The sequence below is a fragment of the Emydura macquarii genome, unplaced genomic scaffold (genome assembly GCF_026122565.2).
Source record: "Emydura macquarii macquarii isolate MOO-44397 ecotype Brisbane River unplaced genomic scaffold, CSIRO-AGI_Emac_v2 contig_2768, whole genome shotgun sequence".
Lineage (NCBI taxonomy): Eukaryota > Metazoa > Chordata > Testudines > Chelidae > Emydura > Emydura macquarii.
This window is the reverse complement of record NW_027132905.1, coordinates 12,698,712-12,726,180: the sequence shown is the minus strand read 5'-3', so window position 1 is coordinate 12,726,180 and position 27,469 is coordinate 12,698,712. Positions and strand designations below refer to the sequence as shown.

The 27,469-nt window shown below is 40.3% G+C and overlaps 1 protein-coding gene across 2 annotated transcripts in view; it reads right to left on the bottom strand.

Moving 5' to 3' along the window:
* Positions 1 to 27,469, bottom strand: part of ARHGAP26 (Rho GTPase activating protein 26) — a 306,079-nt gene that overhangs the window by 5,590 nt on the left and 273,020 nt on the right. For both annotated transcript variants that reach the window (XM_067567247.1, XM_067567246.1), the window contains exons 21-22: positions 10,190 to 10,300; positions 3,297 to 3,388 (exon numbers count right to left, since the gene is read on the bottom strand). In XM_067567247.1, coding sequence (XP_067423348.1) covers positions 3,297 to 3,388; positions 10,190 to 10,300 — 203 coding nt within the window. The remainder of the gene's footprint in view (positions 1 to 3,296; positions 3,389 to 10,189; positions 10,301 to 27,469) is intronic.

Sequence of the window (27,469 nt, the reverse complement as noted above, 5' to 3'; positions counted from 1 at the left end):
CCACAACTCCTGTTGTAGAACACAGGAGCTGCAGATGTTCTGTAGCCCTGGAAAACAGGCCCTAAATCTCTATTTAGGCAACTAAATAAGGGCTAGATGTAGGCACCTAACTAGAAAATCAAGTTTGAATATTAGGTTTAATAAAATTATTGATCACATTTCCTAATTTATGTCACTAGTACTTTACAGAGAGCGGTTATTAACTTCTTCCATAACAAGACTCCCCCAACTCTCCCTCCAGGACTTTCTGCCTATCTCCCCCCTGTGATAAGGGCACAGTGATTGCAAACACCTTGATACATTTTGTAGCCCTCAGAGTGGGAGCCCATGCTTTAGATTATTAAAATGGAAAGAATGTTAGTAATTCTTAAATGTATATCTTGACACATATGCCATAGGAAGGAAGGATGATCCAGTAGGTAGGACCCTAGTCTAACATTTGGGAAATGTGGGTTCAATCCCTGTTCCACCACAGACATCTGTGTGAGCTTGGGCAACTAAATGATCCCTGTTTTAACAGATGGGGAAACTAACGCACAGAAAGGCTCATACCAGTTCCCTTCCTCACAGGTGCACTGTGAGGATAAATACAATAAAGATTCTGAAGTGCTCTGAGATCTACTGATGAAAAGTGTTTTATAATAAGCATTAGTTATTATTACTTGCTTTTTGTATTTCAATCAACTTGGCAAATGACAATAGATTTCCCAATTAGATTCACTTGCTGGTTGCTACAATGCAACCACACTGCAACTATAAGCGTTGCAGAAGACTAATTAAATCCAAAGAAAAAACTGTCTTCCTTCAAAAGTTTTTTTTGAAAAATTATTTGAAAACATTTCTATTAATATTAGGTTTCACAAAAATCGCTTTACCACAATAATTAAATCTGGGGCATCAACACCCAGACAGTGTCCATTTAATTTCCTTCCCTGATTCCCAGTGACCATGTGTTTTATCTGTTACATTTATTAGGAAAACACTAAATGATTAGGAAATTCTATGTATGTTTTTCTTGAATGATCCATCAATTTTTATCTAGCAAGCACTGTATATTTAAATCAAAATTGCTCCTGTTTAGTTGCTGAACTTTGTCATAGGCTCAAAGAGGGAACTGTGTTAATTAACAAGAAGGAGGGAGAAAAAGAATGTGGCAGCTGCTTCCAAAGTGACAACACACACAAAAATAAAATCCAAACCACTCTGGGAAGTGGTAGAAAATCCTTTCCATATAATGCAACTATATCCAGGACAATACTGAAAAATTCCGTTGAGCATAATATTTTTGTCCCTTTTTCTTGGTGGAGGAAACAGACAGCCTATGTTTCTTAGTAACAACTCCCATAAACAAACTGATTCCAGTCTACATACCCCAACGCCCAGCAAAGTGTAGGAGAAAAAGGACATGCACATTATAGTTCAGAATAAGACACTCGTTTCCCCCTTTTCATCTGATGCATGAACCACTAAAGTGATGTCAAAGCGCAGCTCTGGTACAGTATTCAAAAGCTCTTCCATCTCTGTCACATTTATCTAGAAAGCTGCCCAGTAACACTAACCAATGAGGAAAGTGGCGTTGTTGGTTGATACTAGATTTTGTATTATCTTGAACTTCTTCCTAACAAAGGAGGTTTATTGATAAGGCCCAAAATGCGGAAAAGGAAGCAAAAGGGCATCAGACATGGGACAATACACTCACGCACACACAAAGTAAAACATACAGAAATGTGCTTCACTCCATTCCTTGGTCCATTGGCAAGTATCTTTACCTGCACATACACAGAATATCCTACGTAATCATTTTACCTACAGACGTGGGGCACATGCTTTCCAGGAAACATTATACCTATCAGCAATGATAAGAACACATTGGGTTAGAAAAGGAAAGCAAGCCAAAAGCAGTATTGGTTTTCAGGTTGAGAGAGGACCCGTTGTCTTGGTTGTCACAGGTTTGCCGTAGTATATCACTTTATGGGGGTGAATGATGCTCACATGTTAAACTTGACACTCAATTTTTACTTATTAAAAATCAGAGCACACATTGCACATTTCTAAACATAGCCCTGAGGATATCTGCAACCCTGCCACTTAATTCTGCTCCTTCTCCTATGAAGGCTACCTAACCACAGTTATTATTCATGTAGATCAAGAGGACTGGAAGAAAATCCTTTGGGAAGTCATCAATGTGCTCCTTTAATGGCCAGAGGCGGTGCTGCTAAGGGATGCAATGCACATCCCACCCGTAAGAGCTGAGTGCTCAGCTGATGCTGCATTGCTCACTACCACCATTCCTGAGAGATGCTGCTAAGTGCTGTGAAGCACTCCCCTCTGTTCTGAGGCTGAAGGAAGCACTATTAGCTTGGACACAATTTCTAAGTGTAGATTGGAACCCACACAATTAGTGCATAAGAGCCACTATCTGTGCTTCAAATACTTCTGTTTACATCTTTCATGGGCTTTTAAAATATTATTTATGGGATTTATAGGTGATCTGCACCATGTTTCACTTCCTGGACAGCATAAAGATGGCAAGGCGGCCTGATGTCCTATTAATAAGGCCTCAGAAGTGCCTTCCCTGAGGCTTTAAAACCAAGCAAAACAAAAATAGTGAGGAACAATGGGATACTTGGCTTTATTTGAGTTTAGCCAAATACGGTTAGAGTTGTATTCATGTAAATCCTGGCTGTGCAGCCCCTCACACAAATACTAAAGACAATGAGAGATATTAGTTGGAAATGAAAACAATCCATTTACAATGTGGGGAAAGGATTTTCAGATCTACTGCCTCCTGTGTGCGTCCCCATCCACCCTTCCATACATTTATACAAGGTGATGATGCCAGCCTGTTCCCCACTGAAAGATGAAGCGTGATCGCTTCCTGTAATTTTCCCAGTTTGCAATGCATGAGTTGATTATCTGGTGCTAACCAAAGGCAATGGTGGTAGTTTGTTATAGTGAAACCTGTATGATGGCAGATTATAAACTTCCAGCGTTGTCCTTCTCAATGCTTCTTCTCCCCACTGGTACTTCTTCAACTATTCTCTTTCCCTGATGAGTGCTGAGCACTTTCTATGAGGTGCAGAGCACTCTCAACTCCCACCCATACAATGTGAGCTCTATTGGGCCTGAGTTGTGGGTTTTCAGCACTTCTGAAAATCAAACCTCTTTCTCTCCTTAATATCTCTGTAAAAGCTTTCTTCTTCTCCGTAGCTTTCAAAGGTCTCTCTCCCCCTTCTCCCTCTGTGAAGCATTTTGTATGACATTACATTAGCCATGTTTTGGAGTGAAAGACTCACCATTATCGAATATGGTGCCTGCTGTGAAGGAGAGCTCTGAGTCATGTTCTGCTTTGCAAGCATACAAGGCTCTGGCTTTCCGGAATGGTGAGCTGTGAAAATAAAGAGAGAATGTTTTTCAGATAAAAAAGAAAATCTCTATTAAAAAACTAGAACATGATTTGCCTCCCCACTCTTGAGGAAGCTGCCAAATGCTTCTTGAGGAAGCTGCTAACCAGGGTGAAAAGGTTACCCAGGTCAGGGGAGAAAAAATTAGAAATATTTCAGATAAAGTCGAGCTCTCTCCGAGATATCACTTCCTCCAGAGTCCCATTTCGCCATATTGGAAATTTCAGTGTGAGCAAAATTGAATCATTGAGAAACAGGGCATGTACAGAATTGCGCAACACACTGAGCAACACTAAATCAGAGTTCACTGGAAGACTTTCAAGTCCATTAAAGGAGAGAATTAAATAAGGCCAGAGTAAGTTGGGAATATTTTGAGTCACTGAAGAGAAATGTCTAACTAAAAACCTAGCTCCTACTTGGGGCAGATAGGCAGATAGCATTAGTAGTCTCTCATTGACATTTTAAATCAGTCAGGGTGATTTGTTTTTAATTGCCCAAAAATTATTCTTAGAATTCATTTCTAGCTGTATATTCAGGAGTCTAGTTCTTGGGAAGGACTTTGCACCCACAGAAAAGCACTTCAAAAATAGAACAATAAGTAACTTCTATTAATAATTTGTTGCCATTCTGCACATCCTACCACCTGAAGATCTCAAAGCCCTTTACAAACATTAAACTTCAAAAATAGTCTCTGTATTATCTCCAGTTTGCAGTGGGATAAACTGTAATGTAAAGTCCATTTATTCATGTCTGAATACTGGTGACCTTATAACAGAATTTTCAGAAGTATTCTTAATTCATTGCTAACTTCACACACTCAACAGATGACCTCCCCATGATCTGCTTCACATCTCCTCGCTGGCCATTCCCTATTATGATGACCCGCCACCATCTTTTCCATAATAGCTTTCTCAAGATTATTTCCATCTCTATGCCTCATATAACCTAAGTGCATAAGTTGATTTCCTGACAACAGGTCTGCTTTTTTCCAACAATATTTCTCCCATAAATGTTTGTCTTCTTTTCCATCCAGGAGATGCTCAAGAATCTTCACCATCTCAAAGACTTTGATTTTCCTCTTGTCAGCAGGAACAGTTTCCCAAGATTCACATCCATAAGTTGCTATGAAAACAAATAAACTTTTCCGAACCTCAGGGTAAACTGCAGCAAATATTCGCATCCAAAAGCCAACCAGCAATTCACTGGTAGAGCTGGGAACAGAATTCAGGAGTCCTTGTGTCGCTGGCTCTTGCTTCAACCAGCAAACCACAACATAAACTGGGTTATCTCAATTTTCTAGTGGGGAGGAGTTAGCCCACCCTTCCACTTCTGTCCTAAGGCCAAACAAGACTGATCAGTAGGAACTAGGACAAGTTAGGATTTATTGTTACATTTTAAGCTGAAGACTATAGTATATTTTACGTAGCATATTTTGCAACTTCGGGAATAAGGAAACTTCTCCCATTTCAGTGAGACGATCATGCAAGAAGCTGCATGCTGACACTGTCTCAGATGAAAAATCCACCAGACAAATGGAAGGCTCCTGTCTGAATTGGGAGCACTGGAAGGCAGAAAGCTTGTACAGTTGGTTTGTCTACATGTGTCAGCCTTGGAAATGGAATGTTTATTACCTGTCCAGTTCCTTACTGGGACTCACCTCTCTCCCAGTCCAAGACATTCAGGCTATGCCTTGGTTCATGCAAATACCAAAGACAGCATAGACTTGTCTATGAGGCATCAAGGTTTTGGCTCTCAACCCAGTCAAGTGTTTCCAAAGCTGTATGGAAACTCTGAACTGATATCAGTAGATTCAAAACAACAATGCCTTACTGAGCTGAGTTCAGTGCTCTTTTTATGAGCATTACTCCGAGGGAGACTTGGTGACCTCCTGCCCAAGGAAGAATCTACATCGCTTGGGCATTAGACTTGAACTTCTTGTGCCCCCCTATCCAAGCCCCTAGGGAATTTATGTACATTGCCTAACTAGATCCGGGTGTATTCCTCTCACTTGATCATGGAAGCCATGAAGAGCCAACCTGACTGCTCTTCCCTTTAGGAAGTTGATGCTCTGGGGCTTCCCTGACCTTGACAATGTTCCTTGTGCATGTGGTGAACCTGAAAGGCTGGGATCTGTGGTCAGGATTTGGTCCTTCATTACCTTGGGTTTCCTTTTGCCGCAGAAAGACTGAACCACTCAGAAGAGTATTGTCACTTTCCTTTTCATCATGTTTCATCACATGTTGAAAACAGTCCCAGCTCCCTGAGAGAGCTTCAGGAGGAAACTGAGGCAGGGTGACTAGTGGAAGCCAATCTGATACAGTCTCCTAGGTCTCTTCTTGCAAGATGAGGCCCTGACAAGTGTATCATCTAAGAAATATGAGTCATTATACTCCTCCAGGCTATTATCACGATCAATGCCTTTATGAACACTCGGGGAACACAGGACAGACTCAAGGGAAACGTTTCCTGTAGTGGCAATTTCCACAAATGAACTAAAGAAAATTTCTATAACAGGGCCTGATTGGAATATGCAGATAAGCTTCTTAGTGGCAACTATTTCCTGGAGAGATTGCAGCGATAGTGGGAGCTAGAGTTTCCACCCTGAATTTCATCTTCTCGGTCAACTTAATTATCCGCTTGAGATCTTAACACAGTCTGGACCCCTCTAGATCTTTTTCTCATTATGGAGGAAAGTCCTGAGTGCCTTTCTCCCTGAGGGAAAAGTTCTATTGCCCCTGATTCCACATTGTGTGAGGTTTTGTTCAGGACAGCTTGATCTTCCTCATCTTCTCTCAAGTTTGATTTCTAACGATAGATCTTCTCTGTCTCTGTGCAATGTCTTTTGGGAAGAAATACATTTTTGCAGGAATTACCATGTCCCCTTTGCCAGGGATAACACTACCCTATCATACTTTGGTTGATGAAGAGAGAATATTTGGACACTGTAGAATATCTAGGACACTATAGGATTCTAGGACTTGCTAAATTAATCTTTTCCTTTTGTCTCTTCCCCAAGATGTCTCTGAAGGAAGATGGCAAATTCTGTCCTAATTTTGGATGTGAGGTATTTGTGTTTGGCTTTAGCTTGCTCATACTCTCCCTTTCTGGCTGAATCTCAATGGTTACAAATATACCGAGGGGAAAAAAATCCCACAACCTATGGCTGAGAATTCCACAGGGGAGGAGCTTAGGGAAGGAGATAAATGTCTGCAGCACTTTAGGCATTTTCTGTGGTGTAGTGGTGTTTTGTTTGTGAGGAAAAAGAAGATGGTCATCCCTTTCTGAGGACAGTTCTCTTTTCTTGCCTGGTCTTACCCCATGGGCTATGTGGAGAGGGAGTCTTAAGCCCCAGACTTTCCACATTATTCAATCTACATTTGAAGAGAAAGTGTAGGAACACATCCAGTGTGCTGAAGAGGAAAGATCCGCCCTTAGGTAACTGTGCATAGAGAAGTTTCAGCTGGTGTGGGATAATGCAGAGGCACCAACAAGCCACTCAGACTGAGGTGAGCGAAGGTCTGTTGACTGGGAATGACTGTGGCTCATTAGATGTCTCCTTGCAGATGGGTTCCTCTCGGCCTTTGGCTTGTTCTCCCATGCTGCATAGGGGAGGAAACAACAGAGATAAAGGAGCTTGGCATTCAGGGAGCAAAGTCACTGAAATTTCGGTCCCCTAAGGGCAGAGAGCACAAGATCCTGCTCATGGTTGTCCCCAAATCAGGTTTTGAAGCTGGGATTACAAACCAATAAAGTGGAAGGTCTGATCCACCACTTTGTTTCTATCTGAAGTGGGGAGTGATAGGCGTGGCCAAATCCTGGAGGCTCAAGGACAAGTCTGAATTATCTCCACTGTTTTGTTTTATGTTTACCAGCAGAGCAGTGGTTTGTTGCAAGGGGAAGAAAGTGTGTTGACCTGACAGAAGTGATTGGAAAGCAAGATGCATGGTAGAAAGAAACCCTGAAAAATGCATAGGCAACCATGTAAATACAATTCTCTCTCCAACAGTGCCATTAAGACAGGACTTCCAATTTATCACACAAGGGCTAATTGTGATCTGCAATCTAAACACAGAAGTTCAGATGCATAGAATCTAATTACTCATAGGGAAAACAGACTTTCTTTAAAAAACAAGTCTTTTACACATGCATTTTGTGAAAAATGACGTCACTTTCCTTTGTAGAAGCACATTCATCAAAAAAGATCCTTTTTTGTTAATACCATTAGTATTCAATATAGTTAGGAAACCACAACAAGCTTAATACCATCCCAGAGAACCCCTTGCTCCTTCCCCAATCAACAAATAAAGACAATTAGGAAGTAGGGTTCATTTGTCTCATAAGGATTCATAATCACCTGTTCCACCACAACACTCTGAGATTTGCTTTCGGATTTTGAGTTTTTTCAAAGCAAATCTTGGTTGAAACTCTATTTTCTTCAGCTTCTGACCTGAAACCATCAGTTGACCAGATTTGCTCAAACTGGGCATGGGTTCACCCAGAAGTTTTGCAAACCTATTCAGGAACCTGGTCAAATTTATATCAAAACCTCAGAGCAGGAAAGTTTCATGTGGCTTTGTGATTTCATTGACACTCTTTGGCACTGCTCCAAAAATGACACTTTGTCAGGCTTCCCATCCAATTTCCAATAGGCTGTCAATGGTGGGCAGTGGCATTGTTAGACAAACACAAACTAAAGGGCTTAATCTCTACCATTCAGGAGATATATAGGTCTCACTCAGCATGCAAAGCTTTGTGGAGATCATAAAATAAAAACAAAGGTGTTTTCTTGGCATTGAATTAACTAAGCTGTTGCTATTCTTGTCAAATAAACTGCACTACTTGGTCCCCTTTAAGCCCCTAATAATTTTTTTTGTCCTCCCAGCACCTCTGTGCAAGTTGCTACTATCAGAACTGTGACATTTCTGCTGCTGCAGCGCCCTTCAAGGACATAAAAAAGCTTGGATCCTTCTGATCACTCATTTTTAATTTCTGCCTCCAAGCATGGCATAGGGCCAGGAAAGCACTCAATGGAGTTTTCCCAATGTGCCCTTGTACAATTTATAGAACGAGAGAGTCGTCCTCTCAGAAGAGGGGCTACTTAGATGATATTGCACCACTCTAAGGCCTTTGCAGGCTCCCATCAAAACAAATAAATAACCCTGCTGAACAGACAGGAGTTAAATGTGGCATTTGTAAGTTATGGGTGAGAGTAGTTTTCAATTTTTTCATATAAGGAGCAGCACCCTGGTTTTGCATCTCTCCCTGATATGGAAAAGACCTCTCTCTTCCTGCTGCTCTGCAACATTTATGCACTAATGAATACTAATTAAAGAATGGGGGAAAAGCAAAGATAATTCCCGCTTAGGCTGCTCTTAAAGGAATTAATATGGCTTTTTATTACATTTTTTATGATCCATTTGAAGAGAAGGGGCCTGTTCAGAGGGCAGCTTTCTGGAGGTCATATTGCAAATCATCAGAGGATGGTTATTGCCACCTCTGGGTTATATACTGCAGCACTGCAGTTGCCAGTGATGGGCTGGGGCACTGCCTACTAATGAGTGCTAGATATCAAGGCGTCAATGCTGCCCTACAATCCAGCACAGCAAAACAGATGGGAAGCCTGGTTAACCAAATCACCTTGCATAAACTAGTATGGGGAGAGTGGGCAGGGAAAAGGGGGGAGTGGTACAGGTGACAGATCTATAAGGCAAACTGACTGCTTCTAGCTCCCCTACCATAAACAAGACGACACAAAAATATCAAACAATGATGTGGCACCCAATTTCGTTTCTTTTACAAGGTGAATAGTCTTTGCATTCTCCCACCTCCCATAATACGATACGTATTCAGTACAAAGGTTTCTACTGAAGGGAGGCACATCACTGCTATACATTGTATGTTTCTTCAGTGGGAGATAAACTAATCACAGCAGCCAATTAGAATACTCGAAGTTCTCAGGGCCACAGGAGATGGCACATTACAAAATAAGAATGCTTTAGGAAAATGGATATTTTAGCAGTTGAGGCCATGTGGCAGTTTTCAGTACTTGGAGGCACCATGAAGCTAGGTAGAACATAATATAATACCATATTATTGCACCTCAGAGAGTCAGATTTTTAAACCTTCCTTTACAATGTGTTCAAAACTTCCAGGAGAAATTTATTTCATGTGATGTCTAACTACCTGAGATGCAGACATAATAAAACAGATGTCTATATTACGTAGTTTAATTCAGTAATTTGCACCCTTAAAATTACAGGTGTGAAAAGGGATATTGAAAAGGAAAATCAAGGCCCACAGTATTTAACAATCCTTAGTTGGGCCTTGTAACACTCCTGTGAAGTTAGTATATTTCTTACCTGTTGTAGAGATGGGTAAACTGAGATTCAGATAAGTTAAGTACTGAGCAAAGGTCACACAACAAGGCAACTGTAGCAGAGGGATAAGAACTAGGGGTTGTGATTCCAATTGCTTGCTGTGACCACTGGGAAATTCTCCCAGGAGTCTGCACCACAGTTGGGATGACAGGAACAGCTGATAGATAATTAACTTTTGCTAGGTCGTCTCAAACTATTCCTCTTGGATCACAGAAAGTTTGGAAGTTTCTTCTCTTGCTGCAAGAAGGCAACTGAAGTTCAGTGAAGGCTGATAACTAAAATAACAAGTTAGAGGCCAGAGCTGGACTGCATTGGGAAAACTTGAGGAAGACACACAGGAAATAAAAAGCAAATAAAAATATAATCACAGCAGCAGCAACAAAAAACAGAACAAACTCTGCAACAGACCTGATGGGGGATGAGTCGCTGGACGTAGAGGAGGTGGGCATAGGACTTGATGGCGCAGAGAACATGGGCCAGGACGGTGAAAGGGGTGAAGTTGGGCTTGGATTCTGAGGGCTGCAAGACAGAATCAGATAACTTATCAACACACAACCACCACAAACAAACAAAACAGAGAAAGACATTCCAATGACATCCAACGATAGTGGGCACTTGGGGAATATTCATAGCATGAAAAAAAGCTACAAAATGAAACACTGAGACCTTGGGAAATGGTGTCCAGGCCAGATCTGCATTTCTCTAGACAACAGGGGCTGGACTTTGCAATTAACTCCTTCTCTATTTTTTTTTTTTTTTTGGTTGGCAAGTTTTGCTGCTTTGTTGTATAGAACGACTACATTCTATCTTACAGAGGTCATCTCACTGCACGCAGCTACTTTCTTTCCCCAGCTACTTTCCTGCTTTGTTTTATTTCCACCATTGTTGCCAGAGGTTATTGATCATGTTTCTGGCCATTAATGATGTCCACAATCAGCCTTTCGTTCCTCTTTTTATTTTGGTTGTTGTGGTATGCTAGTAGAAAAGGCTATTCTCTGGGCTGCAATCCACAGTGCTTGAAAACAACTTCCTGTTTACATTTTTAACTAAATGGGCCTTACACACTGGAAGCCCAGAGGAGTTCATTATCTGAAGGATGGCAGGGAAGTTCTGCCAGAGCTGTCTCTTTCACTCTAGTATATGTCTGAAGAAAATTAAGGAAAAGCCTCCAACAAACGTCCCAAATCACATAACTCAGGAATCTACAGTGAAAAAAGAAAGACCCTTCACTCAAATATTGACACGTCCACAACACACCATGTTCAATATGCCCTCTGTGACTAACTTGGGTTGTTAACATGGACTCCTCTGTTCTGAGAATGAAGGAAAATCAAGTTTTAAGAATAACACATTTTCGGAAATCAGCAAAAGGATATTGAGAAAAGCATCCATAATGTCCTGTCTAATGGGATTTCTGCCGGTGCAGGTAGAGGACCTATTACTCAGAGTCTGTAGTTAAACACAAACTGGTCTATATCTGTCAAATTTATAAATGATCAGCAACCCTCAGCATCTCTGTTGGGACTCCAGCATGAACTAATCTACCACGAAGCAACTGGTTTGCTGGTGACGTAAATGGCTGATAGTCAGGTAATCAAGCCTGCTCATTATTTTTGCAATATTTGCTTTGATTCTTTTCATACACTACTGTAACCTTGCCATTGCCTTTTTAATTGATTTGTTTTAAATTTCACTCCTTTTCCTCCTATGCAAAATCAACTCATCTAGCTCTCAAATGTATTAGATACTGATTCCGTACCTTTCCTTAAAGTACTAGTGTGATAACACAGAATAAAATGGAACCACTTTACAGCAAACTCTGATATAGTGAAACTCCTTTTACAGAGAAGTGGAGTAAAAATTCCTTAACTGCTTCAATACCTTTCAGGGGATCTAAGTACAATTGTAACAATTGCACTAAAAGAACACGCACCACTTGGAGTCTCAATAATGTTCTAGCCTTCCAGCGTGTTTGGTGTCTGAATTGTATTGTCTGTCTAATTTAGATTGTAAGTTCCATGTTTTGTACAACACTGAGCACACTAGTGGCACTCAACAAGCAGTATATAAAAATGCCACGGTGGGCTACTTTGTGCAAGATTGGTTTTATGCTTCAGCTCCCAGTGCAGAGTCAAGATCCTTGTTCCATTTGGTCCTTGAGCAGTGGGGGTGGCAACCTAGAGAGCATGCAGCCGCTGACCTGTGGGCAGGCAGCCTCCAGTATTGTAGACAAATACAGAAAGTACTTCAAGCGAAGTGGCAGACTCAGGAATACACTGGAGTAGGGGATTTGATGCTAAAATAATATGACTGATGAGTTTTAAGAGATTAAATTTATGTTTGAGGGAGAAAATGGCATAATAGACCTGTCTCTTATATTAAGAGAGACTCCCAGAGATTGTTACTAAACCTTTTTCCTTTGACTTTGGGTTGCTACACCAAGGGTAGTTGGATGAAGTTGATTGTTCTGTTCTTTTGAGAATGTCCCAAAGGGAGCTGAAAATCAATCCCTTTTGAGCAGTTAAGACACAGGTGGTTTGGACATCAGAAAGGGGTATAGTCAGGTCCTTCTCAATTGCCAGGCTGTGTGTATACTGCATTCTAGGAAAAGCATAGGTGAAGGAAACCTGTCATCTGGCTCTTTCTAACCCAGGTTCCCTTACATTATTATATGCACCATGTTAAGGGGCAACATCTGTGGTTTTTAAACATCACAATAAAACAATTTTTTAAAAGAACAAAGACAAGGAGAAATCTTCTGAAAAGCATAACCTTATACTAGACTCCAGCTCATGGCTTCTGTTTCTTATACTGACAGCGGCAAAATTGCCGCCGCCAGATCGATCTTTCAGAATCGATTGAGTGGTCAGTGAGACCCACTCAATCGATCAAGAAGTCGACTGAGTAAGTCCACCCCCTCAAGTAGCGTAGCGCTGCGTCGACGGGCTCAGCGTAGTTTGTGTAACTCCCGTCGACTGCCGCTGAATCGTGCGGTAAATGTAAACCAGCCCTTAGACTGGCCCAAACTCTGGAATATTTTGTGCTAGAGTGAGAGAGAAGTCAATAGGATAGACAAGATGTTTAATGAGTTTTAGGTTACGTTTAAAATGCCAACCTCCTATCAGAAACAAATTAGCAGTTTCGGAGATAGGTGAAAGGATGCTGTTGAGTACTTTTTTGGAACCTTTTCTTTTCTTTGTTTGAGTTACCATTTTAGTAGCAGGAAAATAAAATTTAAATCCCTGCATATCATGCCCTTCCCCCACTTGTGCAGCCCTGATTCCTTCCCCCTAAGTTCATGGAAGAGTCTGTATTCCCTGTCACTGTTCTGAGGTTCTTATGGTTTCTCACACTCTTAACTCTACCCCTCAAGAGTCTAAAACCGGCTCTCCAACGCTCTTAGGTCCCTGCAAGTCTAACCTATGAGAGAACGCAACACAAAGCAAGGTTTCCTACATCCCCTTTTACTTGCACTTGAAATGAACATTGCTCCATTTTGCTTATGTCTAATTCCATGCAAATCTCATCGGTCAGACATTGGAGCTATCACCATCACAGAGACAAATGTGTGTTAAAAGAGTTGACTGATTCAGTCCACTTTCTGGTGTGAAAGTGGCAGCATCACAAAAATAATTATTACAGTTGGCACCAACAGGACATTCTCTACCACATTTTAAAAGAGGTCAAATTTTCAGCCTAAACTACTTGATGTCCATGCTCATTCAGAGGTAAAACCCTCACTTGCCTTATGCACATGAATAGAAGTTCCACTGAAGTCAACAAGAGCAAACTATCTCCTTACTTTATTGGTTTAAAAAGTCATATTTAGACAGAAATATGCAAGTACAGTAGAGCATTAGAATTTCCTGAAGAATTCTATATTAAAAAAATAGACTTCTTCTCTATGGACTTATAACAGAAATCCCTAACATAGTTCCCTGATGAATATCAGCTTTTTTTTTAAAAAAGTGTTTGTTTTTATTCTGACAGTTTGCTAAAAATTGGTCATCTTTATAAAAATGACAAATTGTCTCCAGGCCTTTGTTTATTTATTTATTAACCTCTTAAGTTACTTGAATTTATTATACAGTGACTATATTCCACGTTTAAACAAAGGATAGTGCTGCAAAAAGGATAATTATCCCAGATCTCTCTGGCAGGCATAGGCTGCTAGCTATCTTGTGATGACATTACACCTTCTGGCAATGCATCAAGTTGCAGAGCACATGTAGCATGCAAGTATGGTTTATTTAATCTGTGTATAGGCATACTTCAGCCATCTAATGGAGAGAATATGCTAGATCCATTTAAGTACATATGAGTTCTTCTCTCAACTGTATGAGAGACTCAAGCTCTTTCACCTTCTTTAGCGTAATAAAGAGGAGCTTGTATATTGGAAGCCGAAGTTCTTCAGTTCTGTTTCTTATGCTAACCCTATGCAATGCTAAGGAGCTACAGAACATTACAAGTCTCTTATAGTGTCACATTGTTACATGGCAAATATAATGGAAATACATTATTATTTTGTCTTTACAATAGTGGATAGGGTACATATCTTTTTAGACTTTCTATTACTACTCTACATTTACATAGCATCTTCCATGACAGGATCTCAGAGCACTTTATAAAGGAGGATGTCATATCTGATTGGTAAATCGAGGCTTAGAGAAGTGAAATGGCTTGCTATGGTGAGTTGGTAGCAAATGTGGGAATAGAACACTCGACTTCCAGGCTCTGCTCTGCCTCCAACCACTTCACCAGGCTGCCTTGATACCAAACATTCTGTAGTTTCAGAATAAGTTATAGGAAAATTTATATTCTATGAAAGGCCTTTTAGCTACCAGTGAGACTTTAGTAGTTACAACAACCAGTGAGGAGAGTTCACTATAGGACTTGGGATATTTAGGGCTGTGTAATTAAAAGCATTTCCCTCTATATGGCATATTGGACCTATGCACTTTGAGATTAAACTAATTTTCGAAACAATGGAATTCTCATTAATCTTAAAGGCAGCTGTATCACCACTATGTATTTCCACATTAGCCACTTAGTCCACTGTACTAATGGCAATATAAAATATAATCAATAAGGCTCTCAGAAAAGAGAATTATTTCTATTAGGTTAATTTGTTTTTAAAAACATATAGTGAGGAGCACATCTCTCAAGCTAATCTTTGTCTAGGAAGCTGTTTGGGGCAGGGACTGGCTTTGTTGTGTGTCCTGGATAGCACAGAAAATACCGTCGGTGCCTATCAAACTGATCAATAAAGATAATAATTAATGAATACACATTATATTAAATGGAAAAATTATCCCATTTCAATAGAGTTACACAGCTCTCTTCAAGTAGAGTTGCATCAGGATTGATTTTGGTCCAAGTTGACCAAGTTATTCTCTGCTCAGTCTTATAAGTCATTTTGGGTAAGACTCTATAAAAGAAACCTCTTCATGGAGTAGAGATTGGGTTTTTAGAATTGTAGAACGTGCCATCCTTCTGTTCGTACCGACCAGCTCTGTGATCAACACACAAGTTAATGGCCTCCTCTCTGTCAGTATGGTTTTATTTATTTTTCCTTTTAAAACCTACTCTGAGATACTGCTTGATTATTGTCCAACTGTTCCAGTTATGCAGCCACAAAGCCTATGCTTTTCCTGTCTCTTTTGGAAGTAAGGGTGGTTGAATTAAACACACACTATTCTGGGATCTCTCTGTATTTTGGAAGCAGTTATTTTTGTATGGACTGATTTCCTTTCTTTTTCTCTCACAGGACTCTCAGAGGAGGCGGTGGGGCTTTTGAAAATACCAACTGCTGTCTGAATTCAACTACATATTAAAACTGTGCGAGCAGAAAGTAACATTCCATCTGGAGTTATTTATTTATTTACCCTTGTATAGCTTGCAAGGGGCACTTATGGTTTGGTGCATAGTGGAAAATAAAACAGAAAAAAGAATTGCTAAGAACCAAAAATATCAAAAGCAGGAAACAAAAATCTGACTGAAAGTGGCTGAAATTAGAATCTTCAGACCAGGATATTAACTTTTCACAAATAGCTGCAGAAAAGGGAATTCCGTGAGTCAGCAGCCCAAAATATTCCACTGCTTTAGAGCTTTCTTTCATGTTCGTTACATGCCTTCTACTTGAGTAAACTTTGAAGAATGTTAATAACAACCGTGACCTGTAACTGTGGAAGTCCATGGCAAAATAATGGTATATGCACTGGTAAAGGTATTTTCAAAGGAGCATGAAGGATTTTGGCACCCAGTGACTTTCAGTGAGAAGTGGGTATCAAACTCCTACAAGCCCCTTTGAAAATTTCACACTGCAAGCATAAAGTTCTGATTAGAAATGAATAAAATTGTAGCAGAAGGATTTTCAGCCTAAATGTCTCTTCTTTATTCCCATGTTCGCTGTATATCTTATTATCTTACCATTCCGGTGTTTAATTTGCAGCCTACACAAGTAAAAAGCCCTAGTTTTATTTCTAAATTTTGATCTGATTTCCAGCTGCTTTATCTAAAGTCTCTAACCCCCTCCACATCCTTTCTCTCTCTTCCTTCCCATATCCTGCCAGTCTGCCTACCAGTCTCTCTGACATTTACATGACACAGCTCAAACCCTGCAGCCATTTACAGGTCTAAATAATTATCCCCAGCATGGTTTCAAGACAAATTTCACTCCCTTATTCATTTGGCTCACAGGACAACATCAGTTCTGCTGGAAAAAGCTTTTCAAATGATTTTCTAGGGAACTCAGGATTCAAATAATTGTTTCCAGCAGAAAAATAGATAATGTGTGAATGGGAACAGCCTATCAATAAATGGAAATCACCCATCAATGAATCAGATCTAAAATATACTCAGTATCTCCATGCTGTGTTCTCTATCAATACCTGACCGTATAAAAAAAAATCAATTTTATCACCATTCCATTCCTACAAAAACAAAGCTGCTAAGCTTCAGGCTTTCTCAATGCAATGGCTAGAGGGTAGCTGTTGCACTATTGGCTAATGCAAAGGTATTCTAACTTTGTTAACAGAGGGCCACGTTAACAAATTTCCAAAGGCTAAAGCTACTCTGCATAAATAAAATGGCTCTCGGTCCCCCTTCCGTAACATATAATACAGAGATCTGGCTTACAGAAACCACAACTTCAGTATGCAAAACTGCATCTTGATCAAGGTATGCGCCACATCCATTACGATGGAAGGCTGCTTGCACTGCAATGCCATCATCTACCCAGGTTGCACCTCCATGTTAAAAATGGCATTGCAAAATCCCTCATGTTGTCACTAGCTCAGTGGGCTGCACTTTGGTCACCTTTAATCTACTGATTTTAATTCATATGTATCAGTTATTTATGCAGGATACAAGAGTTTCTCAGTTAAGACAAAAATGTCTTTTTAAAAATTTTCTTTGTATGGTACCTTAATTGTAACAGTGGTAAAGCTAAATCCATCTCTAGGGATTTCTACACCCTGGGGTTATTTAATAATATAGTTATTCAACAGAAAAAGAAAGCACCCCCCTACATGTCAAGAGTAGAAAAACTAGTAGCCCGAGGATTCTTTTATCAGTTGGCCAAACAAGTATTACCAAAATGGCTTCTTCAACAGTTGTCCTTACTACATCTATATCTATTGGTCCCTATGTCTCCATAAGTGTTGTTCATCTTCCCCTCCCTTTTATAACATGGCTAATTCAGCACAGTATCTTCACAGTCTTCAAGATGCCTTTCATACTGGTTTGCCCTCTTATTTTTCCTCTTTGGCTTATTTTCTCCCATGTCCATATGATACAGGTTGCATATCTTTATCTGCTTTGCTAACTAGGCTTTAGCAATGCCAGAGCGTTTCATCAGCATCAAAAGCATACTAACACAAAGTGTACTTGAGTGATAAAGAGACTGGGTTGAATCCTACTCCCAATTGCACATCTGTAAATATGGAAATCATTCCTCTGACGTAAACGAAAGAAAGAAAAATTGATTTTTTTATCAGTCCATTCTACGAAAATTCACATTTCATAATATTTACAGGTCATCTTGGAAGTCTGAAATGTATGTGCTGCCATCACTAGCTTGCTAGAGCTTTCCAGTGTAGATTAGCGAAAAGCTGAGAGGCAGGGCTGAAAAGTGATTAATTAGAGGAAGCAGGGTCTTCAAAATTAATAAGCATTGTGAAATAGTTTTTCAGTGTAGATCTCTGCCATGTTGGGTAGGACCAGGTGGAAGGAAGTGTTCTTGTGTCTCACAATTACATCTAGTAACAGTGGTGACACCAGTTATCTATTATCTGCACCACTGAACAACACTGTAGCATCACCAACCAATCATTGCTGTTAATGGAGGGTATTAAGACTAAACAGGGCCCAGACTCATCAGATTTTCTGTCCTCTCCTCAAACCTGTGCAACACACATATACATACACTCAAAAGGGAAGCAGAGGGGATTCTTCCTCCCCAAATCAGACCTCCCCCTATGGACTCTGAGCTCACCCCACCACTACCAGATGGACTGATTATTCTCTCAGTTAAACTAAAGTAAAATTGGAGCATGCTACACTGAAGTCAATGGAGCTACTCAGATATAAGAGAGGAGGATCAGACTCCTGATTTCAGGGCTAACTGTTGTATCTGGTTTCTTCATACCTCCTAGCCTAGATCCTAAATATCCTTACCTATTCTACCCATTTTCTTTGAAGCTGTATTTTCTGATGTATAAGTAACCAGTGTCCCTGCTCCATGTCTGCCCAAAAGGCTTTCAGTGGGACTAAAAATCAAGCTAGTAAGATTTTGTGTTGAACTAATTGCTTTCAAACCCCATTACAAATGTTAATTATTAATGGAATGGCTGCATGTGCCAGGAGAAAACCATGCTGCAGTTTAAGAGGAAAGGGTTCGTAAATCAGGGGCCAGAATCTTATTAGCATCTTCTTTCATTAGCTGTTTCTTCTAATGCACAAGGTAACTCTCCAAGATTTAAGATGCATTAGTCATCAACATGTTGTGCTCACTGCTAAGAAAAAATGGTATATCCCTCCGGGTACTTCTCCTTTTAGATGGGACATTTGCTCTGGACACTCAATCCACTATCATTTTATTCCATTCAGAAACAGGTACAATTTTCAGAAGTAAATTTAAAAGTTCAGTCAATCAATCCATCAATCAGCAAGTAGGAGTCTTTGCAAAATCACTGCTACTGCCCCATCAGTTACGAAGGAAACTAAAATCTTCCTAGAATCTACAGCTCTCATCTCATCATGGCGATTTTCTTCATTTGATCAAACTTGTCAGAGAAACATGTTGTTCCACACATATTGTGCCTGACGTTCTGGTCCACTGAGGCCACTTTGCAACACACAAACAGTGGAAAATGGTCTTGACGTGGTTGGAGATGGCCAACTCTAATCTTCTATTATTCTATGAATTCCTCCTTTGTAGGGAGTCTCTCTGCTAGGGCAAAACTGGTGGAAGCAGCAAAACTGTCTCCAGTGCTAGCCATCCTTAGCCTCAGCATAGCAACAGGGTGGGGTAGAGCTCCATCGGATTCCCTGGTGTGGTGTAGTGTAGTGTAGTGTAAGTAGTGTAAGATAGAACTGCTCCTTTGCAGTTCTCACTTGCACTGAGGTCTGGCAGCTCAGGACCAGGGAGCCACAAACAGCTCTCATTTGCTCCTTTATCTCCATTCCATCCCAACAGAGCTCAGGCAGAGTAGAGAATCAGCCCCAAAAGTCTAAATTTTCAGAGGACTAGCTTCTCTTTTCTTGGCACAAATGAACAATGGATGCAAAAATACACCTGCAAAGAAAGGGATCATGGGCTTGGAAGGAATGAATAACTGACCCCACGGTATGATCCCTCAAGCTGCCATTACCAGCAAGAGATCCACATTCTGAAGGAAGCAAAGTTGCTTTTATATTTTTTAACAGTACTATCTGGTGATGGACAGAATGGCTTTTCCTTTAATACACATGCTCTATAAGAAAGTTCATTGCTTGCTTAGTAATTTTCCTTGAATAGATGTAAATCCTAAAACAAAACAATGATTATTTATTTTAGGTTTCAACTATGCGAGAGGCTAAGGACTTCTCCAACCAGCTTCCTTTTTGCCATGCACAACACAAAGAACCCAGGTGAGAGAATCTGGGGATAATGGAGTTTACCTACCTCCGTAAAGCAATTTGAGACTGATGGATAGAAAACACAAAAAAAAGAGTATTGTACTACTTTTCTGAATTTACAAATAGGCCCAACTTCCTTTCTGAAATAATGCAGCGTATTCATGCGGTGTTTTATATTTTCAAAGTGCTGTAGAAATATAAAATATAGGGCTGGTCATGAAAATTCTATCAAAACTATTTTCAGTAAAAAATTGAGTTTTCAACCAAACTAATATTTTTCACAAAAAATGTGTGCTTTCGACAGAAAATTTTCATCAAAAACCTGAGAACCAAAAGCTTTCTGGTTGCATGCCAATATCTTTCTGTTATTTTTTTGGGTTTGGATCAAAAATATTCCTCGGTGGTGGTAGAGGGGTATTTTTGGTCAAAAAGTGAACATTTGCAAGACATTTTTTCAACCAGTTCTAATCAATTATCAGAATACCCCATTTCACTAAAGGGCAAAATAAGACACAGATATTAAGGGTACAGAGCAAGCAGTTGTCAGACCTGGGACTAGAATTCAGGGTTCCTGGCTCCTAGTCTTAGTCTACTAACAATTTGATCCACAGACCATTGAGCTTAATGGAAGACTTTCTACCAACTTTAATCAAGCTCTAGACCACCTGACCTCTCATCATGTTATGATACTTCAAGAATGCTCGATGCGTGAAAGTCATATGCCCATGGGAGGCCCATGTAAGGTCTCAAGCTCACTCAAGCCCTATGTCAAGAGCTTAAGCCCCTCATTAAGCCCCTAATACAGCCTATATAATATATTCCATAAATCACTGAACTGGAGTGAATTTCGTCCTACATTCTTTGTCCTGTGCATCAAGATTAAAATGTAATATTTTTACCTCCCTTTCACCAGCGATTAGTTAACCATTATTAAGACTTAAAAAAAACCCAATTACTTTACATTTTTGACCCTAGTGAATACTGCATTTATCTTTTCACTTCTAATTGCAAACCATCCTGTCCTCTTAAGAGTCTCAGTCAATCCACTGTTGGATTGTTGGATTAGATCTATGATATTGCACAATAATTGTATAAGATGTAAAACAGAACACAGTCCTATGAAAATAGACTTGAAAAACATGTTATATCCTGACAAACACAAAACTAAAGTCATAGATACACATACATATATATATTTTTCAGTTGCAAAACACACTAAATACATGCTAGGCTTCCAGAGGTTTTATATCTGAAGCCAATGTACTCATTAGGAGCAATGTTACTTGGCTTAGTTATTTCATGAAATGGGGTATCAGAGGGCAAATTAACATAGGCTGGCTCATTCCCAATGTCTTTGTGCATTTCATTTATGGAGTTTAAGCTCAGTCTTGACTTTTTCATTTTCTGAATCTATGTCTGTGTCTGAATTCACATGATCCATTCTCTACAAACCCTTAGCAACCAATGCTTATGGGGGGAGGGGGGAGTGGGGAGAGGACCCACGTCAATATCAAAAGGCTGATGCTACTGGAGAGCATACTGAACAAACTCATGGTTATCAAACCTTAAAAGTGTTCATGAATTGCTCTAAGAGCCTGTCAAATTACAACGTGTAAAGTGGATGGAAATCCAAATTATATTGAAAATATTTTTTTAAAAGTGGGGACGAGGCAGAAATCACAGCTACGAGAGAAAGCTACTTGATTTTTTTGTTTGTTTGTTTGCTTTAATGTTTTTCCAAGGATTTATGCAGTCAGCTATTTCCCTTCAGGATACTCATTTCTTATGTGTGTACACACACACACATTCATACACACACAAAACCAGCTTCTTTCTATCAATCTTTAAACTAAAATACAAGGGTAGGGGAGAGGGAAGGGAGCAAACCATTAAAAAAAAAATCAAGCAATTTGTAGTGGTTCTTATGCTATTGATAATTTCATAGCTTAACACTCCCTTGTCAACTGTGTCTGCACATCAGCTTGTTCACAACCATAACGCAGCTGAATGGAAAGCATACAAGAGCAAATTAATTGGTGGTCAGGATCCATTACAATGACAAAAAGAACCAGTGAGATTATATTACCTCCATTTTATATTAAAGTGATGGTGTTACAGCACCAGCTAATTTATGAACTTAATTAAGCACAAGGATCTTCTTTCAGAGTGAGACAGGATGTCTTTGTGACTGAACAGTTCTATTTTTCCTCCTGCCCCTTTAGGGGAAATTGTCAGCCTTTTACTGAGAAATCAGATCCAGCTGAACAACAAGGCCGTCTGGCAAAGGAAAATGGGAGGAGGAGGAAGAGGGGGAAGTGTTTTAGAGGACTGAGTAGAAAGAGACAGAACCCTCTTTCAACATGGTCTCAGTCTGAATCCAGCTCATGCTCCCAATCATCTGTCAGTTCTTTAGCTTATTCGTGACTGGCAATTGTCAATGGTGAGCAATTATGAAGGTTTTACATATTACAGTATTTTCTGTGCCTATGTGGTACAGATGAGAACTGACACCTCCTTCGGTAAATAGGCACATACTCTTCAAGGAAGGACTTTTACAAGGAGATGTATAGGCTAGATACTAGGTTTTGAATTAAATCCTCCAGCAAAGGAGGAACTAATGAACACGTGCATACAGAGCTACTCCATTTCTTAACACTTTGTGATGAAGATGCATAGGCAGCAGATTTATTTAATGTATTTAGCTTTTTGCTCCTAGAGACCCAAGTTCTGACTAAGGCCACTTTAGGAAGACTCTGATTAGGAGAAGCTCAGATCTGGAATAAGCAGAGGTGCTGCAGCTCATGACTGAGATGCATTCACATAACTGGGCTGGGGATGAAGGTTTTATGCTTGCCAGGTGGCATAAAGACAAGCACAGGATGGGCTCTGAGGCTTCTGCACAACCAAAGTCAGAGGGAGAGAAAGGAAAGAAAAAAAAAAAAGAAACCAGAAAATGATGGCCAGCAAAGAAAGTTTACGATCCATGCACTTATTAATTCGCAAACGTTCATATGAATGACAAAACCATATGTTGTTCCATAAATTGCCCTAGGGAAGGCTTCATTCTAGCATCCCTGCTTCCTAGTCCTACACCAATTTCCCTAAAATGCCCTTAATGTATTTTCAATATGATTTGATTTGAAAGGAAAATTTCCTTTAGCTGATATTGTGGCAAGATGTGACTCAGTCAGCCTCTATGAAGAAGGCACTGATTTGCAGTCATCTACACCCTAATTACATGAATTAAGAAAAGAATGGATGTGAGGTCTATACATTTTCTTCCTCAGGCTTTCAAGGAAGCTGCATTTTTAAGTGTATGTAATAGTCAGGTTTTAGGCACGTCTTTTAATTATCACTAGGGCCCAGTTCTACAGTGTTTAATTTAGTTTGCATGCAGCACCCTGAAATGTTTCTAGTGTGGATCTTACAAATAGTATTGTGTTATGTTGAGTAGATAGCATTGAAATGTCTAGTGAGAGGCAAAACTGTGAAAAATCAAAAACACTGAAAACTGTCAACAATGTGAAGACATTATCCTGTATCAGACTGGATGGTGGCCCGAAAGCCTAACATGGGCAGTAATGTTCAAAGGGACATGTTCACAGTCAACACTCCATTTATTTCCCCTCTGAAAGAAAAAGGAGCTTCTGCTCATAGTGACAAAAATGGACTCTTAACCTGACATGTCAGCTTTGGTCTTAATAGGTAGATGTTCTGAGAATCTTCTGGCATATGACTTCAGTTCACATGGAGTAAGCTGTAGAACCACTACTCTCTGCCTTGCAGAAAGAGGGCCGTTCTTTATTAAAATGCCTGGGTTAGTGTTCATTTTTAATCTGAGGTGGAAGAGTGGGAGGGGGAATTTTAAATCAAGTGTGAACCTTAAAAATGAAAGAAGGCTAAAGCTTTAATATATTTTTGCCAAAATGAGGGGAATGGAAAAAGCTCACACAACAGGAAACCAGACATACCACCCATGTGCTAGGCTTTTCATTCTGTGCACCCAAAGCAGCAATCCACTGCATACACCAGTGACGTAAAGATCGCATCCTTTCCAGATACTGGATATTTCCTTTTTGACCGAACAGCCTTAAATGTATCTCTCCTCAAATGAAAGTTTGTAACTTCCCTTTGCCTTCCCAAATCAAGACCCTTGGCTTTGTGGCCTAAAAGCATCTCTCTTTTTCACAAGTCTTAAAATACCTCACAGTAACATAAAAAAGCATCTAAAACACATCCAGGATTATTTAAACAGGGGATAGGCCTGGATTATGTAAAATACATATTGAAAAAAAATCTGTTGCCACCACTGTCTGAACCTCAAAACTATATGTCTACAAAACCTACTAAGTGTGCTGCTTGTATTTTTCATGAAATGTATTTAAAGATGTTTGGCAGCTCCTTGGATCATTAAAGTTTATGGAGTTTGCTACAGCAGGCATAACCTGGGATGCCTGAGTTAAAACTGGTTTTACAGTTTTATAACAGAAACAATTATAAAAATTAGCCTCTTTTAGAGAGACTTTTAATATTTGTGTCATTTAGAATAATCCAAACAAGAGACTGGGCAAATTCGGCCTTTTTTCTTAAGTAAGATAACTCAGGCATTTCTAGTTTTGTTTTTAAGATATGCAGCATCATTCTTCCATCTGAACCCAAAGCCAAGACCTGCCTTGCCCCACCTCTGCTCTAAATCATGAAAGGCAGCTACATCCGAAAGTTTTACACTTAAATCTATGGGTCTGTCACAATACAACTAGACACATACGAAAGCAGCCGCCCCATGCACTTATTTACATACAAGGTCTAGAGGCTCAATATACTGGCTTTATTCTTTGTTCTTCCGCCTGAGAAACCCAGATACAGCAACACCAGGAGAAATCACATGAGGTCTTCCCTTGTCTACAATTCTAGATAATCCTGCATTGCCACTGAGTTCTCTGTTTATAAGCAATGGATCTGAAAAACTCATATGATGGGTTCTCTACAGCCAATGCATTTTCTTGTTCTGACTATAAAAACACATTTCCTTTCCACTGTAGTGCATCTACTCCTACATTTAGAATCTAGTGCCTCTCTTTACCAAAAGTAAAACACCCCACCCCCACATACAGATCAAAAGGAGAAGATACTCATTTTAAAATCTCTTGTAATGTTTTGATGTTTTCTGCAGTTTCAAATGGCAAGAAGGAACAATGCATGTTCATGCTAACTTAACACAAAACCCACATGGCTAGAATGGATGCATCAAATTGGAGATTTTCCTTCCACAAATATATTCCAAATCAATGCTCAGCATCAGGAGATACCAAAGATGTGAAAAGGGGGCATACAGAAGCCTCATCTACACCGAAGATGGAACACGCACTGAACTCTGGGATTGCCAAAGCAGGGACGCACTGCATGTTGGGAGATCTCTGCTCTTGATGTAAATGAACTAACATCTCTACACATCCAGCTCTGCAGTTATCAGACCATTCTAGTTATTGATATGTAAAACACTGTATCCTGGTTGCATTGTGAGCTCTTGCTCAAGGAAAAATGCCCTTCCAGGAAGGATCAGCTCCTTTTGTCCAGACATTGTTTATCCATAAACAAACCTGTTGTCTACAAAATCCCTTATCAAAGTTCAAACCCCTGTTCTGATGCGTGGATCCAAAAGCTGCATCAGTTCCACTGTAACTTTCCCCTCTTCCTGACTGATCGTGCTGAGGACTCTGTCAGACTCAAAGCACTGCAGACCCTAAGCTGCTAAGCCTGTTCCTGGGAACCTCTGAGCTGCATTGAGTGGTGAGACCACCATGCCTCCGCCCTTCTTCCCCCAACACACTTTTGTCTCTCTCCCTCTCTCTCTCTTAGTCCAGGTATAACTTCCTACTTTTGTAATCAAACCTGGGATAGCTTTCTCCAATACCCCAACTGTAATTGTGTAGTATTGTAAACATTTGATTGTTTTTCTCTCCTTGTATGGTATTACTATTAGTACCATAAGTTTTATACACCTAGCAATAAAATAACTGTTATAATCAAGCTGGTTGCCACGTTCTCTCTCTATCTTTCCAAACTTTATTTTACTCCTTTGTGTTCTTGGTCCCTATCTTCCTCTGTAGCAACGCTTCTCTTACCTAAGTCAAAGATCTCTGGAGTGCCCAAAAATCCTATGGGGTTTGCTCATCAAGGGGGTTACTGCTAGAACAATTGTGGTGTAAAGGGGCATATGAAGGGTACAGCTGAGAAGTGCTGCTCTGTCTAGCCTACGGAGTCCAGGGGCAAATAAGGGTGCGGCTTAAGGTGCTGTTTGACCCAGCCTGATTGAGTCCAGGGGCAAGTAAGGGGAGTAGCCAAAAAGTGCTGTTTGGACCCAGCCTGCTCAAGAAGTGTGCTCTCTTTTGGGCGTTGCAAAGGGGCATATAAAGGTGACCACTGAAAGTGTGGTGTCATCCAGCCTGCTGAGTTCAGGGACACATAAGGGGTCAGCTGAGAGTGCTGATAGCCCGGTCCGCTCAGACGCACTCTGTTAATCTGGAATGTGTGTGGTATCTGTGGGGGTTTTATCTGAATCTGGTGCTGGAGGAACCCAGCCCTGAAAACCTTAGGTCCTGCAGGATAGCTCCATTGAGAGGGGGCTTTTGTAGCCACATGAACACACAAGTAACACAAGCAGTACATTAGTAGAATCACACACACCCCTTCCAGGAAGGTAGCCCTAATAAATGAGCATACCCCAAGGTGAAGGGCAAATCTGGTAACAGGGGCCTGGATAAGCATTCACATCACACTCCCCATCAATACCCGGCCGAAGCCGGGGAAGCTAATGATCCAACCAGTGGACCAAATTCCATGATGAATCCTGGTCATGTATCACCTGATGCATATTGCACATATACTAAGCAGTGCATAGAAAGAAGATGTTACTCACCCAGTGCAGTAACTATGGTTCTTTGAGATGTTTCTCTGTGTGGGTGCTTCACTTCTGGTGAGCGTGTGCTTCTCGAGCCCTTCTTCGGAGATTTCTATTAGCAGTGACTGCTTGGCCCAGGAATGCATTCTACACATCCTTGTGCCACACATGGAGACTAACTAGGACTGAGCAGGTGAACCATCCTCAGTTCCTTTTCCACCAAAATATCACACAGACAACACTCTGAAGCAAGGAGAAAGGAGGGCGGGTAGGGGAACACTCATTGGGAGTGACATCTTGAAGAACCACAGTTACTGCACAGGGTGAGTAACCTCTTCTTCTAGAAGTCTCCTGATGAGTGCTCCATTTCAGGTGACTCTAGAGCAGTATTCCCATAGGGAGGGGGAAGCATCAGAACTCAGTCCAGAACTGAAGATAGAGCCACATTACCAATGACCGCATTGGATCTGAAGGCATGGTTCAAGGCATAGTGCATAGAAAATGTCTGAATTGAAGCCCATGTAGTAGCCTTACATATCTCAGATACTGGAATGTTTGAATAATACTGCGGACATTGCTTATGATCTGGTAGAATGTGTTACCACCCTATAGGTGGCTGAGCACTGGTTGCATCATAACAAGCAACAGTATACTCAGAGATCCACTTT